The sequence below is a fragment of the Rhipicephalus microplus genome, chromosome 9 (assembly GCF_043290135.1).
Source record: "Rhipicephalus microplus isolate Deutch F79 chromosome 9, USDA_Rmic, whole genome shotgun sequence".
Lineage (NCBI taxonomy): Eukaryota > Metazoa > Arthropoda > Arachnida > Ixodida > Ixodidae > Rhipicephalus > Rhipicephalus microplus.
Window position 1 is genome coordinate 79,245,084 of NC_134708.1, and position 17,442 is coordinate 79,262,525.

At 42.0% G+C, this 17,442-nt stretch overlaps 1 protein-coding gene across 2 annotated transcripts in view; it reads right to left on the reverse strand.

Moving 5' to 3' along the window:
- The window catches only part of LOC119163185 (PC-esterase domain-containing protein 1A), a 56,065-nt gene extending 51,385 nt beyond the window's left edge, over positions 1–4,680 (reverse strand). Inside the window, exon 1 of one of the 2 annotated variants that reach the window (XM_037415130.2) lies at positions 5–4,680. In XM_037415130.2, the coding sequence (XP_037271027.1) occupies positions 5–80 (76 nt within the window). In that variant the 5' untranslated portion in view covers positions 81–4,680. The remainder of the gene's footprint in view (positions 1–4) is intronic. The other variant, XM_037415131.2, reaches the window with a different exon arrangement.
- Between the last annotated feature and the right edge of the window lie 12,762 nt (positions 4,681–17,442).

The following is a 17,442-nucleotide window of genomic DNA, read 5'->3' on the forward strand; positions in this document are numbered from 1 at the left end:
TTACTTGAGCATCCCATCAGCACTACGCGCCTGTTTGCGAGCAAATTGCGCACGTCTGCGCTCTTGAATATCAGAGGCATATTTCTTTCAAGCCGAGAAAGCGTTGGTCAGCAACGCCAGCTGAGAACAATACTTCTTCTACAAAGCACGCGCAAGACGAACACATCACGCGCAACCGCGCACGCTCGAGAAGGTGATCGCCAATGTCCATCACCTTGATCAGGTGACGCGATGACGTAACGCAACGACACCGAATCTGGTGAAAACCAGGTTGACCAGGTAAAACGCTTGGCAGGATTCAATGCTGTGCTTAATCGTATTACGTGACTTCTCAACCTACACGAAACATGAATTTTCATCTGAAATAGTTCTGGGTAATTCTGCTGAGAGAGAAATTCTCTTGTTCAGGTTACGCCTGTGTCATATTCCGTTTAAAAGCCGCACCAAAAAATAGTTTCTACCTGGCTAAAACAATTTCATGTGGTATTTACGAGTATATTAGATTAGGCTGTTTTTGGAGTAGCTTAGGAAACAACATTTTTGCGTCAAATTCGACAGTGCGCAGTCCGAAAAGAGAGGGCATCGGCATTCCTAGCTGCACCAGCAAATTTCATTGCACTCTGTCCGAAAATGGTGGCCCTGACGTCAGCTGTGTGTTTGATATTATTGCCTCCTTCTCGACCTTTGTCGTGAGTGCCGTGGACACCGGCACTTTGTAACGGTAATAACGAGTGGCGAAGGGAGCGTGAATCTTCTAGCGCGAAATTAAACATCGCTGTTGTTATTGCGGACGTAACGCTCGGCACTGAGATTTCGGTGCATTCCTTCACACTTCTTATGACATGCAATTGATGCAAGTGTCAGAAGTAGCGTAATCACAAAAGGTTATGGGAGACGCGTGGACGCAAAAGGTAATGCGAAGCGCCAGTTCACCGTTTGCAAAGCTCATCACGGCACAGTTGCGGCATGAGTGTTGGAGCTCGTATTGCAAAATTTTCTGTAATGTTCCGAGAGTCGGACAGGGCTGCACATAATAACAATAAACTAAATTTTCGGTGCTGACGTTAGAGATCTCTCTTGCTCACGAACATATGCCGAAAAACACGGCAATGCAAAGTACAGGGAGCGATGCTTCATTAAAATTCCCGCGCAACAACTCACCGTTATCTTAAAGGCGTCCGCTAGAGCCTCGTCCTTATTCAATAAACAAGCCAGCGGCACATCAAAAGTCTCAGGAAATTTATTGTTCCGTGACCAAAATACGAAAAGCTTCTGAAATCCATGACGTCACCACAATTCTCAGCTGTCGCAGCTCCGCGCGAAATTCAAAAACAAATTCAGTCATTTTATTTTCTAATAAACCTTCTAGCGCAAAACTGACAATAGAGTTCCCACGAAATTCGCAGTTTTGGACTAATTTTATTGTTTCGAATCAATTCACTGAAACTTCAGTGTCCCTCCAACAAAACACCAATGAATTCGGGGACATGCATCTTCCCAGTGCAATGCACCAAGTTGCGGTGGCGGGAGAAGGTTAGCTCCTCAACTCCCAAATTTGAGCACCGGTTAAAGAGAGGAGGTGCCACACCCCACGCTTAAAGACACCTCACTTAGTCCTCAGCAGCCCCAATAACTAGCTGCTGGAAACAACCTTGCATAAATTAATTTCTACATTCAGATCACAACAATGACGAAATTATTTTTTAAGCTCACACCCGATCTCCTTTCAGAAAAAGCTGTAGTAAATACGAATCAATAGTTTCTAACCTAGCATTTATTAACTAGGCAGTTAAATCTGAACTGCATAATGGTACGAACTAAAAAAATTGCTAAGAGGCAGTTTCGCCATTAAAAAGTTCATCGTTTAAATAATGCCAGGAATGTCACAAAAGAATAAAATAGAATAAAAAGATGTAAACAAATATTCTCAAGCTCGCACCTTTAGGTGACGGCTCGAGTGGCCAATGCACACACAAATCAGAATTGGAAAAGCTTCCCATGAATGAAGACTTTTCGCCAACCATAAAATTCTCATCAAGCACCCGTAGGAGCAAGCGTCTACCTTACTTATTTGGAAGATGTTTCAATATGCGCCTCCTTTTCTACTTCCACCATTTTCACCGTTTCATTGACGTGTTTTTACTCGCCCAAGGAGGGCGAATGAAAACAACGAGTGCCATTCGTATTTAGTATAGCACGGGTATGCATTCTTTATTCTCAACCGCTCTTTCACCGCCATCCCAAATTTCGATCTTTGCACGAGCAAGGGCCCCACCTTTGAATTTTATTGGATTATCTTTTATTGTACGAGGGGCACTTGCTCACGATTTCAGAGTATGCATGAATGCAATCGGCGAAATATCAGAGTCTGAAAGTGTGGTGGTTTAAAAGAACAGTGGTTACAGGAACAGAGATTTGAAATTTACTAAATGATTGTCTATAAATTGTACAAGGGTACCAGCTATTACAAAGAACTATTTAGCCATGTCCAAATGAATAATCTTAACTTGTATACAATATCCAATAGAGTACAGATTGAAATTCTCGATTGCTCCACACAAAGTGGGTTAGTTCGCGTATTTCTCACAAAACATCCCAAGTTCATGTGCATGCTGTAGTCAATAACATTTCTCTTTCAAGTGAGAGGCAATTGCTTCGCTGATTAGAGAGGCTTCGGTCCTTGTCCGTCTTTCATCAGGCCACGCAACAACCGAACAGTGCACAAATAGCCACGTTACCTGAGAGGTATGTTCTCTATCTGGTTTGGTACTGCATGCAGAACACAGTAGAATAGCACAGACAGAGGCTCTATGTTCGACAACTACACAATAAAATAAGTGATACTTGAACATTCTCCGTACAAGTGATACTTGATCAAGAGCACAATTCATTTACACTCAAACCTCAATATAAGAAACCCAGTTGTGATGAATTATCTGTTATAACGAAGTGAATGAAGAATGGCTTTGTCACAGATACAGTGCTACGAATAGTATATGTTTATAACAAATTTTCAGATATAATAAAGTATTTTTGTGGCAGGTGTGACATTGTTATAATAAGATTTGAGTGTAATTACAGAATATGCCTCCTTTTCCAAAGTTTTTGGTTTGGTGCATATGCTTGGTCGATCTTCCAGGTATCATCATCATCAGCTTGATTATGCCCACTGCAGGACAAAGGCCTCTCCCTTGATCTGCCAGACAACTTGGTTATGTGCTTGTTGCTGCCACTCCATACCCCCGAACTTCCTAATCTCATCCGCCCACTTAACTTTCTCCCCTTCATCCGCTTGCATTCTCTTGGAACCTAGTCTATGATCCTTAATGACCAAGCCCATGCCCATTTCTTCTCGATTTCAACTATGATATCATTAACCCCAGTTTTATCCCTGACCCACTCTGCTCTTTTCTCATCTGTAAAGGTTACACCTATCATTTTCCTTTCCACAGCTCACTGCGTCGTCCTCAATTTAAGCTGTAAGCCTCCAGGTTTCTGCTCCTAGGGCAAGTACCGGCAAGATGCAGCCACTGTATACTTTTCTCTTGAAGGATAGTAGCAATCTACCAGTCACTATTTGAGAATGCTTGCCCAATGTGCTCCACCTCATTCTTATTCTTCTAGTTACTTCGACGTCGTGGTTTGGCTCTGCGGTTACTACCTGTTTTAGGTAGACTACTATTTTACAACTTCAAAAGCACTGCTACACATGTCTAACCACCATTCTCTTCAGAGTTGTTGCACATTCTTTCCATTTTCTGCAGAATAATTTCAAGACCTACTTTTCTGCTTCCCTTTTCTAATTCAGTAATCATGGATTGCAATTTGTCCCCCGGAGTTACTCAGCATTGCAATGTCATCGACTAAGCGTAGGTTACTAAGGTACTCTTGATTAACTCTTATCTATAACTTTTCCCATTCTAGGCCTCTGCAAACCTCCTGTAAGCACACGGTAAATAGCATTCGGGAGATCATATCCCCTTGTCTTACATCTTTCTTTATTGGTATTTTGTCACACTTTCTTTATGGAGCACTATGGTGGCAGTTGATCCTCTGTAGATTTCTTACAGAATGTTTATATGTGTTTAGTCGATGCCCTGATCCCACAGTGTCTGCCGACATCTCTACTGAATAAAATGCGTTCTCGTAATCTATAAAGGCTACGTACAGTGGTTGGGTGTACCCTGAGCATTTCTTTATCACCTGATTGATAGAAAAAGGTATACCGCACGCTTAATACCACATCCTTGAAATAGACCCTCACAGGCACTAACTACCTTTGTCATCAGAAGATGGGTCCATCCTGAGGGCAGTATAATTTAATGGCGTTGAACTTACATGGCTGAAATCAATCCCCATGTATGCACACAGGTCCCACCGGCTCAAAGCGCATAAGCATCTCTGGCTGCGTCGCTTTGCAACAGTTCACATCATGTAGGTGCTAGCCAGATTTGTTCACATTATGTAGGTGCTAGCCAGTCTGCCTAGTCTTGAAAGATGACCTCCTTTGTGCCTCTTGCATCAGTGTTCCCAAACAATTTTCATTGCTTCCAGAGTGAAATGCAGGAGAATGGAGCTATTAAAATTCTTGCCTTCCCATGTGTCACCTACGTAACTTTGTCCAAGCAAAAATGAAAATTTGTCGAACGCCTTCTTCACATAAGAAAATCCCTACAGTTCCTATTGTTCTAACATAGTTTTTTAGAAATCCGTGTACATTGCTTATACCAGTCAGATATGGCGCAGCTATTTTTATAGCTGATTTGACTAGGTTTCACACTACTCTCTCTCATGAAGAATGAAGTTACGTAAGTAGTTTGAAATATGAAAAGAAAAATCAAATGCAGACATCTAGGGGTAAAAAGCAAGAAAAACTAAAAAATAAATGACATAAAAATGCTATTTACAAGGCACCCAGTCACTGATCATCACCCTGAAGTTCTGAGGTTTCACTTCACATCTTTGTCACCTCATCAAATACCTGCTGAACCATAGCTCAGATGTCTCGCTGCAACAGAAGAGATGACCGATAATGAGAGAGCCAGGTTAATGGCACAGTTAATTAGAGAAATGATTGACATGATGCCACAACCCTTTTTTATGGAGCCTGTCTTCATTGTAGCGTTAATCGTGTCAATAGTTTCACTAACTGTCAAACAGATGTGGCTTATTCCATTCTATTGTCTTGTAACAGGGTTGGCACTTCCCGAACGTGTGCCTGTGTCAGCACCTGTAGTGTGCTAAAGTGCGCACCAGGTTTACACTTAACCGCCCATTGCACAAAGTGGGGTCACATACAGGAATTATTTCAAACATATGTCCCGTACATTAACTAAGGTTGCAGAAGCCTTTTTTATAAAGAACAACACTAACCGCTGTGTTAGCTCACCCTCTATATCGCTTTGATTGCACGATCTTGTTTCTGGACGACTGTTGATTTCAATGGACCCTTTCCTTTTATATTTTTCTTTCTCCTTGAGTTCTTTGGGATGTGTATTATGTGAAAAAAAGAAAAGTTTTAGTTCTAGCTTGTTTGTGCCTAACTGTTTCTGTGTCCAGTTTGTTTGCGCTGTTGAAATTTCACTATGAAGATTGATACCAATAATCCCGAAGGCAAATGTTGAGTCTACAATTGCAGAAGGGTTGATAGGCGGGCAAACTAACGATGTTTTATCAGTTTGCACTCCCAATTATTTAATTATGAATATATACCAACTAGCCCACCTATCAACCTTTCTACAATTGTAGACTCAAAATTCGCCCTCGGAATTATTGGTATTAATCTTCATAGTAAAATTTTGACAGTGCAAACAAACAGGACACAGAAAAAGTTGGGCAAATGTAGAATCTACGATTGTAGAAAGGTTGATAGGTTAGCTAGTTGGTATATATTCATAATGAAATTAGGAGCGCAAACTAGCGGGACACCGTTAGTATGCGCCCCTCTTGTGTCCCGTCTGCTCTTGTTTGTCTTTTCTCTTGTGTCCGAAGTGCGACCGCTTCAGCCGGGATGAAACCTATTACTTTTGGGTCAGCAGTTGAGCACTGTAGTTAGTGTTCCACCGGGACGGGCCAAGACTGAGGCAATGCAGATGCTGAATTGTATTTACGCACATCAGTTGGTGCAGCCAATGTGTTACCAACAACACTTTACACGTGAAAGGCAACGATGCTATTTCCTCAGCCTCGCCTCCTTTTTGAACTTCTATGGTGGTTAAATGTGTGCTCCTTTAGAGTCCAATGTTACAAATCTGCCTCGTAGATGTCAATATATATATCTAAAACTGTGGATGCTAAAAATCTTCGGCATCCGATTTTTTAGACTCCCTACCCAAGTTTCAGGTTCAAAATCGCACTAATTGATCCCCCACTTCTGCCACGTCTATCATCTGCACATTGGAACTAGCGTTTCCCTCAGTCAATACATTTGCGACTGTAGGAGAGCTTTGAGAGGCAGCTTTGCCGCAATATGAGAACACAATGAGGTGAAGCATAATAAAAATTTGAGGGGGCCAGTGCCAATCGGATGTTGACTGCGTTTGTTTTTGGGTAGTCCAAATGATAAAATTCTGGTGAAAATCGAATGGTACAGCAAGCACTATTTGAAAAATATTCGTAATTTTCAGACATTCACACGCCCCTAGTTAAAGAGACCGACAACTACCCAGAACATGAAATGAGATGACTGCACAAATGGAAAGATTGTCTCTCATAGTGACTCAAACCACCCCAATTTTTTTCGTGAGATATGGAGTTAAATTTTTATTCCATCATTGAAAATCGCAAAAATAGCCTGTGGTGTCACCTGGTCGTACAAACTTCAATTATCCAAGCTGCCCCGTCACATGACCATAAACTGAACGTGGTCAACAATTTTCCTGTTAGTATTGAAATATTGTTTGTTTCTTTAAAGTAAAAGATATTATTCCATAAAAATGTACATATAGGCCTGTGTATGCATTAAAGTGGCACTGCCTTCGCATGATGTAATCATCCCATGCACGTAACTTTTTTATCCTTAATGCTCATGAAACTGTGCAAGCAGTTTCCAGGTAGCTAAGATTTTTGAACAATGTGGTTTTTATATTTACAATTTGTATCAGAAATGACGTGTACTGCTAGTCGTCACGGCCACGCATATGTGCAGTGACATTACGGTGACTTGGCTTGGCTCGTGTGTTGAGAGAGTAACGACAACGGGACAAGCCATCCACGACACAGGCGGAACAACGTTGTGCGCAGGCAATGAGGTACAGATACAGTTGTATAAAACCACATCGTATTGTAATAGCTTGTTATTTTCAAAAATAGTTGTAAAGCTAAGAATAAATGTGGTTAAGCATAGATACAGGAACTCCTGCGAAAGCAGAACGACAGCATGCACAGGTTGCTAGTAGAACTACCGGCATCGCTATCAATTCACAGCGTTGCTAGGCAAAAGTACACGTCCGTGTTCAGAGCCTTCCAGATTAAAAAATACTGATTTTAAAATAACTATGGCAGCTATGAACACTACGAAAAGCAAGCTTTTTGTCGCGCCGGAAAAAACTGGGTCGAAAAAAATCGGTTGTCGGTCCCTTTAAGCTTTGTTGCCCAAAATAACCTAAAAAACTGCAATGAAATTTATTATAATTTTCTCAGTAAGTAACGCTTCCTAAATGATGCACAATTTGTCTTAGTAAGGGTATTGAATGTAGGATTAATGCCCTGCCATGCAAAACTTGTAAAGTGAACATGGTCGCTACCCATACACAGCCGCCACAAAAGTTTCATGTTGCAACCATAAGCAGTTTTCGATTTTTTGCTTGGGCGTGTTGGTGCGACACAATTAAAATGAAACAGTCTAAAAACGAGAGACCAGACAAAGAAGGACACTTACTGAGCACAGAGAAAGTGCATCGTTTGCGATAGATATTTCCTCAAAAACTGCATGTACAAATACATGTTTTTGCAAGTATATCACATGCGCTTGTCCTGGTATTTCTGTGTTACACATGATAGTATGAGTTGTACAACTTTTGATGAAAAATAAAATTTGTCTCAAGAATGTCAAAAAACCCTAGGTGCCAGGTTATCGCCAGTTGAAAGCAGCACAAGGTTCCTGTTGGCAGCTCTTGCGCAATGCTTTTTGCTCTTGTTTTTAATTTCTCGAACTAATGTATCAACTATAGTCATGCTAGAATACAGCTAGAGTGTACACACACACAAAAAAAAGTCATGACACCACAAATGTCAGCATTTGTGGTGTCTTGACTTGAGTCTGTGTTTGCACGCCACGTCTTTTAGAATGCAATATACTTACCAACTACCTCAGCTTTCACTTATTCTGTACCAGCTGAATCGATCGATATGTGGGGTTTAACGTCCCAAAACCACCATATGATTTTGAGAGACGCCGTAGTGGAGGGCTCCGGAAATTTGGACCACCTGGGGTTCTTTGACGTGCACCCAAATCTGAGCACATGGGCCTACAACATTTCCGCCTCCATCAAAAATGCAGCGGCCGCAGCCGGGATTTGATCCCGCGACCTGTGGGTCAGCAGCCGAGTACCTTAGCCACTAGACCACCGCGGCGGGGCATTCTGTACCAGCTGACTCAGCAACAAGTTCTGGTATACATAAGACATCCGGATGCATGAAGGGATGGTGTAAGCACAGATTGACAAGGCCACTAGGCGCAGACATAGAGGGCTGAGGAAATTTAAAACAACCGAGGTTCTCAAATGTGCACCTAAATATAAAACCCACACGGGCGACCTCTATACATTCACCTCCATCAAAATGAGACTGCCAAAACACCGATTGAACCCACATCTTTCAGATTCGCACCTAAGCACCAAAACTACAGTACCGAATTGCTAAGCTTTTCAACAAGCTTTCGTATGCTCATTTTTCCACATTTCAAAGATTACTGCAGTCGAAGCATAAGCCACAGTGGAGCGTTTTTAAGAAGGCACAAAAATCAGCCTGGATGAATCACTCTGTGCAGTTATCGCCAACTGAACAACTCAAGCATATTAGCTGAACCGCACAGTGTGGCTAATTAAGCACTGAAAAAATAACAGCCCGGCTTAGCGTTCAGATCTGCTTGTATAAACAGATGATGTGATTGGCAGGTATTGATGGCATGCAGAGTTCGGGCAATACAGTACAGCCTATGAAGAATGATTCGTGGGGTTTCACGTCCCAAAACCGCCATAGGATTATGAGGGACGCCGCAGTGAAGGGCTCGGAAAATTAAAATCCCCTGGTGCTTTTTAACGTGCACCCGTACCTCAACACACAAGCCTGCAGCATTTTCGCCTCCGTCAAAAATGCAGCCGCAGCAACCGAGATTCGATCCTGCGATTTGCAAATCACCAGCTGAGTGCCTTAGAGACCACCGCGGCGGGGCTACAGCACAGCCTATGAATCGCCGATAATCGTCTATTTACAAGTCGGTTACACATACAAGTAAAAATTGCCTGGAGTGTGACTGCTCATTAGCTGTTGTAAATGTTCAACCCAGATAATAATCAAAGTTGGCTAAACACTTACTTGAGTCAATTAACACCATGGTTCTAAATGCATGAAAGACATCACACAAGCACTGACTCATTACTGAAGATTTATTACATCTATGGTCATAAACCACAGTGATAGACGATAAAAACAAGAAAAAGAAAAAAAGGAAAGAGCCCAACTTGGTGATAATTACATAGGAAAATAACAAACTTCTTCAATGAGTTTTTATTATATTAATCTGTAATCTGCTCATTTTATACCTCCTTTTACACATAAATGTCATTACTTGGTTATGCTAGTCAGCTCATGGTTGACATGTTCTTCCTGTCTCTCATTGCCAGGTCTATCGTATTTTAGACTGTGCTGCGTCCTAGCTAAGATGAATTTTCAGTTCAACAAAAAGTACAACTACGGGCAAACTGTGCAACAGCTTGCACATAAACAGTGACATTAGATTTACAAGTGGACGTGTCATCGTCAACTAGCAAGTGGAGATATACTGAAAGACTAGTAGACTACTGAACTTTCTGGTGCATAAGAAGCCCCTAAAATTTTTTTGTTGGTGCTTCCTACATACTGAAAAATCAACTGTGTGAACAATGCATGCATTTTCGTTCAAGATTATGATGAATTGCCTGTGGCGTTCTGAAGAAAAATTGAATTTGTTTAGACACCAGAGCGATGGTCAAAACACTAGTCAGCATTTGCAGCACAGCCACGGTTGCATAAAACAGCTATGGTAGCTGGCTGCAGCGGCAGCCACAATCATGCTACAAGAGTTTTGGTGTTATAGCGTGCCTTGGGAGTGAGTCAGGTGTTTTTAGCCTGCTGGAATTTGCAGTTGGTAAACGTGACACTTACAAATATTTGGTGTCTTGTATAAGTTTGCCTGTAATAATAATAATAAGAACTTTATTACAGCATCAACAGGAAGGAAAACAACACTGGTGAGGCTGCGGGGCTAGCAAAAAGCCTCTAACGGCTTGACAAAGGCCAGCACCCCATTTACGAAACTATACAAGGTGAAAGCAACAGTGGACAACGAATTACGGTACGTGCTAGTAAAAAAAGGCCTATAAACGTAGCGATGCCTTATAGGTACACTTGATGAATGCCCAGGGATGCATAGCTGCATGTCACCGTTCCGACCATGTTGATGCTAGGTGTACTCTTCAACCAAATTTCTTCTTGCTTGAATGTCGCCAAAATAGGCGGTGTGTCTCGTATATAAGAAAGCACAGCATTTTCTTTACTCAAGAAGTCTATGATTCATTCTTCCTTCCTCAAGTCTACTTTGATTGGGATGTAGAGATTCCCAAGTGTATAATTGCTCAAGTTTGCATTTTATTATTCTTAGCCTTAGAATTAAAAAGCAAATACACTCAAACTTGATATAATGAGCCCAGATTAATGAAACATCAATTATAACGAAGTGAATAAAGATTAGTCTTGCAATATACACAGTGTTGGGAATATACCCTTATAACGAATTTTCGGACCTAACAAACTTATTTTTGTATAAGATGCAACTTTGTTTCGATGAGGTTTGAGTGTACACCTACTCATTTAATAAGTTGACATACATGCAAATGAAACATTAGTCATGTGATTTCATTTTCTGAACCAACAAAAACACAAGCCTCACGAAATCCGGATGCGAGGACAAGAACCACTCAATAACCTTGCCGTGTTTGGCAGTAAAAGCTACCATTAAAAACAAAAACAGCCCAGTATAGTGCAATCAAAGCATGAATGTCAAAACCATTTTCTAATTTCTATACAGGCAGCTGAAATTTGACAACGCTAGGAACTCATTAGTATTTGCATTTCATTAAATAGTACTCAGAAATATCACATTATTGCATTACCATCTCAATACAATAACTAACACATACTGCTACGGCCTTGGAATAATCAGCTAACAAGCTCAACAGAGCATATCATAAATGGCACATTCGTGTTGCCCTCACTCGCAAGAACTATCATATTTTGAGGAGATGGGGTACCTTATTTCCATGCGATGCTGGGCACCATTTTTTGGCATTAGCACTGCATTTGCCAAGAAGTGAATGTAGTTGTTCATGCTGATGTCAGCATGACGTTAGGCAATCCTGAAATTGAGCCCGGTCACCAAGATTCCTGGCTCAAACAAATTTTAGCCTCAATTGTAATTTCATACATCACAATTCTCCTGAACATGTGACAATGGCAAATAGGAACAGCATCGAGCCCCTTATTATGCCTTACTCCAAGCATCATTAGCATAATGCCATAGCAGAAAAGTAAAGGTAACCAGTGAAAGACAGCAGTAAATTAAGAACATGATGTTTCAGCATTGTGCCATCGAATGTGTACCCCTGCTTATATTTCGTTACGCAGTGCTACAACATGACTGAAAAAACACAAATTTCTGATTTCTGGTACTATTCATTAAGAACAGTTTTTCACACAGTACCATATTGTAAAACTGTTTTCAATTTGGTGTTGCTATCCTGCATGAAAACTTATGATTCCCATTTCTGTACAACTGCTCCAGCCTTGTCTTTAACTGCTGTTCACAAGCATAATCTCGGGCGAAAGCTATTGTGGGTGAAAACTCTGCTTCAAATGAGAACAATAAACCTGTCCCTGTGATGTAGCAAGTGCAAATAAGCAAGGAAAAGCATACATGAAATCAGCATAGAAGTGTAAATTGCTTGATTAACCAAGTGAGTTTAATGCCACTGCCTTCAATGAGATTACATATTAAGAGAGAGCACTATATCTGAATACATTAGCATTAGGAAACTTAAACGGCATTAGAGAGCTTACAACACAAGTAGAGTTCATGCAACGAATTGTGCTCTGTTCATGCTACATGTAATCACAACCAATGCCAGTGCCTGCACAATTCTTAATGAGACCAATGAGTTCTATTACAATCTGTCAATTGGTGTTGAAAGTGTCACAGAGCAGAGTTTGATCACAGTTATCAGCTTCTCATTCTATTCCATGCACGTTCAGAGAAAAATCTAACATGCCTTTTTCAAGAATTATTAAAATGCCGTTCCTTTTCTCAGACTGCTTCCAGATAAACACACGAGAGGAAAAAAAAGAAAACTAATTTTCAAAGGTCAAAATAAGAAGTTTAAAAATCTTGCCAGACAAAAACCTGACAAGCTTTCCCGAAAATGGAATTTCTTTGTTGTTGTTGTGCGTGTTTCAGTACACAAGGCATGGGGCAATGCTTCCGTCCCTGCTGCACGACCAAATGAATGTTCCCTCAGCTAACCCCCTTCTCGGTGACTGTGCGAATACATTTCAGCAGTCAGTCATTTATTTACATGCTCCTTAAATTATAGTGAATCTCGATTCTCCAACACCAGAACATATGGCGGTCACACCAAGGGCTAAGTCAGAATAAACAGAGCTTTGGCTGGGCCCCTCCCCAAGGTGAGAGCACTGCGCAATTAAACAGGGGCTGTGAGGGGAAGCCATACTCAATACATGCAGAATCCAGTATGCACAAAAGGGCACGTTTACCAGATATAATTCAGAACCGTCAGGCATTGATGACTGCAAATGAAGCATTGGTGACTGCAGTTACAGTGTGTTTCAACAGCAGCCGTTAAATGCTGAACAATTTGCACATAATGTACTATTGGCGCCAAACGAAATGTGAACTGCGACAAGCATTAGCAATGGCGTGTAGCATGCCTTCCAGTTAGCACCCCAGACAAGCGCGCGTCTGATTTGGCCAAGCTGCGCCATCGTGCCGTAGTGCAATAATTTCACTTGCGTTTTAGCTCTGATAATTCGAAATACTAAAATAATAAAAAAAAAACTTTCAAAGACCACATGCACTTTTGCACGCCCATGCTAATCACCATATCAGGACTTGGAAAGGAAAAAGAAAAATTCACCGATTATTACAATATGACATAATGCGAATTCTGAGCGCAGCTTCGTGTTGGGGCAAGGCCAGCTGTGTTTTGAAGTTTTGGCTTTCCACAAGGTGCCGAATCCACCATAAATCACATTTTTTGTGAAGACGGACAAAACACACAATGCAATTTATCTTTCTGTGGATAAGCAAGGTAGATGCCCCACAAATGTATGGCACTGTGCACTTTGTTGATGCTTCACGAGGCTAATAATGAAGGTTACGAGAGCAGCAACCGTGACTGAGCCGATCGGAGGTAGAAGAGGAAGACGAGAATTCCGGGTGCGTTCGTGGCACGTGGCAGCCGCTGGCTGCGGGCACTTACGGGCCGGGTTCCGATCAATAAACATGGTTTCTGTCGGACTTTGACTTTTTCCTGAGAGGCTCTCGGGCTAGCCTCAGCCTCGAAACCCTAATGGTTGAGCACTATGCAGTGGGCGGGAAGCATTAAACCACACTAATTGTGCAATTAGCATTGTGAGTATTTACTGCTCTGCCACACAAGCTTAACGAGATTCCGTAGCTGGCACAATACCCGCGTAGAGTCTTTTTGCAGGTGTAGAGCGGCAAAATAGATCTGTGGTAGAATACTCGACTGCCATGCAGTGTGCCTGGGTTCAAACCGCATTAGATTCAAGGTATTTTTTTATCGGTTTTATTTTTTTGTCTATTGGATATGTCACCGATGGCGACGTCGATGCAGCTCGATTAGCACAGATCTATAACATTGCACTACAGGTGTACAACATTGCACAGCCTTCCACTAGCAACGATGGGATGGCATGCACTATATCTTATAATGCTTGCCACTGTTTGTGCTTCATTTGAGGTTGATAGTTACAGCATGAGGGCAATTGTGAGTGCAAAAAATAACAAAGTTTTCATCAGTAAGCCTTTCAACCGAATCAGTGAGAACAACTTCTGTAATAAAAAAATTAAACTACCTCCCGCTAAAGGGAACCAAGTTCAGATGCGAAGCAGTGGGCGGTAACACTTACACAGGAGGCGGCGTTGATGCAGGCGCTTATCACGGCGTTGCGCAGGAGAGAAATCTAGAGAGACGCAAAGCACGCAGTGATGGACCGGTATTTCCTACTGGAACATGCCAATTGCTGCTAATGGGCAACAGAAAACTTGGATTGGACACAGACACCCATAGACCGCTTTTAGTTAACGTGCACATTGGAAATTTTCATTGTTCAACAACGCACTGGAAGAAGCTCTCACCGGCCGTACATTGGTGGTCAAGATCCAGTGCCTATATATACGGAGTGGCCTACGAACGGTTCTGTAGCACGAGCAGTCAGTTTTTTCAATCAGGAAACTCGCTAGCAGACGCTGCCTGCGCCGGCATTGCCAGGTGAGAGCGTAGGAGAGAACAGAGAGAAGGAGAGGACGTGCATGCACAATGGTGGTGTAAGCACTGCTGGGAGCAATGCCTCGAGGAGAGAAAGGGGAGAGCGAGCGTAGGTTGGCAGACGCTCCCTGCATCGGCATTGCAACGCGACAGAAAAAGAGCACAGGAAAGGAGAGAGTGGGAGCGGACATGTATGCGCAGTAAGAGTAGTCAAGCCGTACACCGGATTGAGCTCGACCCTAAGCTGCTTCGCATTCAATAAATTTGGTGGCAAGGTGGGATGAGGTAATGAAGCTGCCGTATCAGGGACTGTCTACTACATTGCTGTGAGTGCTTGAAACAGTGCGTGATTCTTTTTTCAAGGTGGTGACTTTGCTTGAGTGATTTTAACAATGAGCGATGAATGGAAATCTAAACGCAAATCTCTGCTCCCTAAGGTCGTATGAGCCCTGTACTTTTCAGGTATGAGCAGAATCCAAAATTTTCCCATTTCAGTTTCAAAAAGTGTCACTTCACAAACACCTACTTCGCTAGCTTTTTTTTTTTTTTTCAGCACTGTGCATTCGCTTTCTGCTCACCCAACTCGTCTTGTGGTTGCATCTGCCCCACCCTGTTGCAGCACAACTGCATGTGGCACGTCACGTTTATCTTCCACGCAGATGCGTATGGGCAGTGTTCACACATGAAGGGCTTCTTGCCAGTGTGTGAGCATGTGCGAATCCAGCATGCTCTTCCTCGCGCACTTGTACGAGCAGTGTTCGCACTTGAAGGGCTTCTCGCCAGTGTGCGTCCGCATATGCGACTCCAGTTGGCACCTCTTCTTGAACCTGTACAGGCAGTGTTTGCACATGAAGGGCTTCTCACCCGTGCAAACGTGGGTCATCAGGTCACTCTTCTCGGCCGCCCTGTAAGGGCATGAGTTGCACTTATAGGGCTTCTCGGCATTGTGAATCTGCCGATGGGCCCTCAGCTCGACCCATTGCTGGAATTCGAGTGAACACACATGGCACTTGTACATTTTGTCTGTTGCCGGGGCCTCCGGCTGCGACTCGATTGGTTGGTGGTCCACTCTCGTCTCTGAAGTTGGTGGTCCACTGTCGTCGAACTTCCGTAACGTGCTCTGCACCGCTCCAGGCACGTGATCACTGAAGCTTGTACTTGGGATTGCACTGAGGAACATACGGGACTGGTCCAAGCTCCAAGAATTAGCCTCGGATGCTGCGGCCAGATGAAAAGACAAAAGGTTTTGCACATGAAGTTGATTTACTTCAAAAGTACTGCTGGTCAACTGTAGATGTTAGGAAGATTGCTCCAAAGAAGCCCACATCATTTTGTATGACTCACAAGAATGCTAGCTCAACATGTCATGATGATTAAAAAAAAAACAGGTGTTGCACAAGTGTCAGTCTAATGGGGGAGAATGGCTAGTTGGTAGTTCTTAGAAACTAAAGAAGAACTGATACGAAAAGTTTCAGTTGTCATTACAACTAGCCAGATTGCTGCATGAAGTCACCAGAACTAGCACTGTAGCTTGACGTGAAGGTAGCTGTCAGTAAGGTGCACCACGAAAAAAATTTACTTTAATATCAAAAATGAAATATCTTATCAGCATTTGCAGAGCTTAACACTTGCCCACAGCCGTCTCCGTATGCAGGATATTTGTATGGCAGAGTAAACTCGCCTTGGAAAAAAAGTGCTGTCAACAAGCAAAGCATTCCTTACATGAGGCTGCTGCGGCCAAGTGTATTGAACCTGATGGTGCACAAAGCAGAGATAGTGCAGCATATCACAAATTTCAATAGCTGAATCATTAAAAAGTCGCGACACTTCAGTAAAATAACATTTTATGCATCATCAAATAATGTTTCATGTAGTGCTGTACTAGCAAAATTTTAACTACGCATAAGCAATTTCTTGCCAAAAAAGAAATAAAAGATATTGAATGTGCCATTCTAAGTGCTTTCTATGAAATTATTTCATAGAAAGTATTTTTACTTATACTGTATTCATGTCAAAGTTACATATATTGTCATAGTGACGATCATTCATACTAAGTACAAATGTGGTCCAAGCAAACTTTGAGGTCTCGGAGCACGACAAAGAGATGTAAACGCTTTGCTGTGCCACGAAGACTGCACAGCACCTGCTCACTTAAGAACAATAACTTAATTTCTTAACCAAAGTTCGCAATACATTGCTCACTTCTTTTATTTTCGTATTGCTTTCTTGATATAACTTCTTCATAAAGAAAATATATGGGTCGAAACATATTTGAATTACTTTTCAACCACTCGAAGTGCAATTGTAGTTGTTGATATCGAATGCAAACGCCATCTCATAAAATTGGCAAAAGGTAAGACAATGTAACGAGGATATTAAGAGGATCCAATCAATGTGCACATTGGCAGATTGCACACAGGGTAAAAAATTAACTGCCGAGCATGACATCCACATTATTGCAATCATTAGCTCTCATCAGCGATTTCGTACAAGTGAAGAGTACAAGGGATCAGGAAAGATTTCGTTGGAGCGAATCTTAACTATGATCTACTCTGCTCAAGCTGAAGTGTAGGTGTTATCCACTAAAACAATGTCAACAAAGATAATCATACAAGAAATGCTAAGAAGTATTATGAAGCAAATCGCAATGGCCATCACG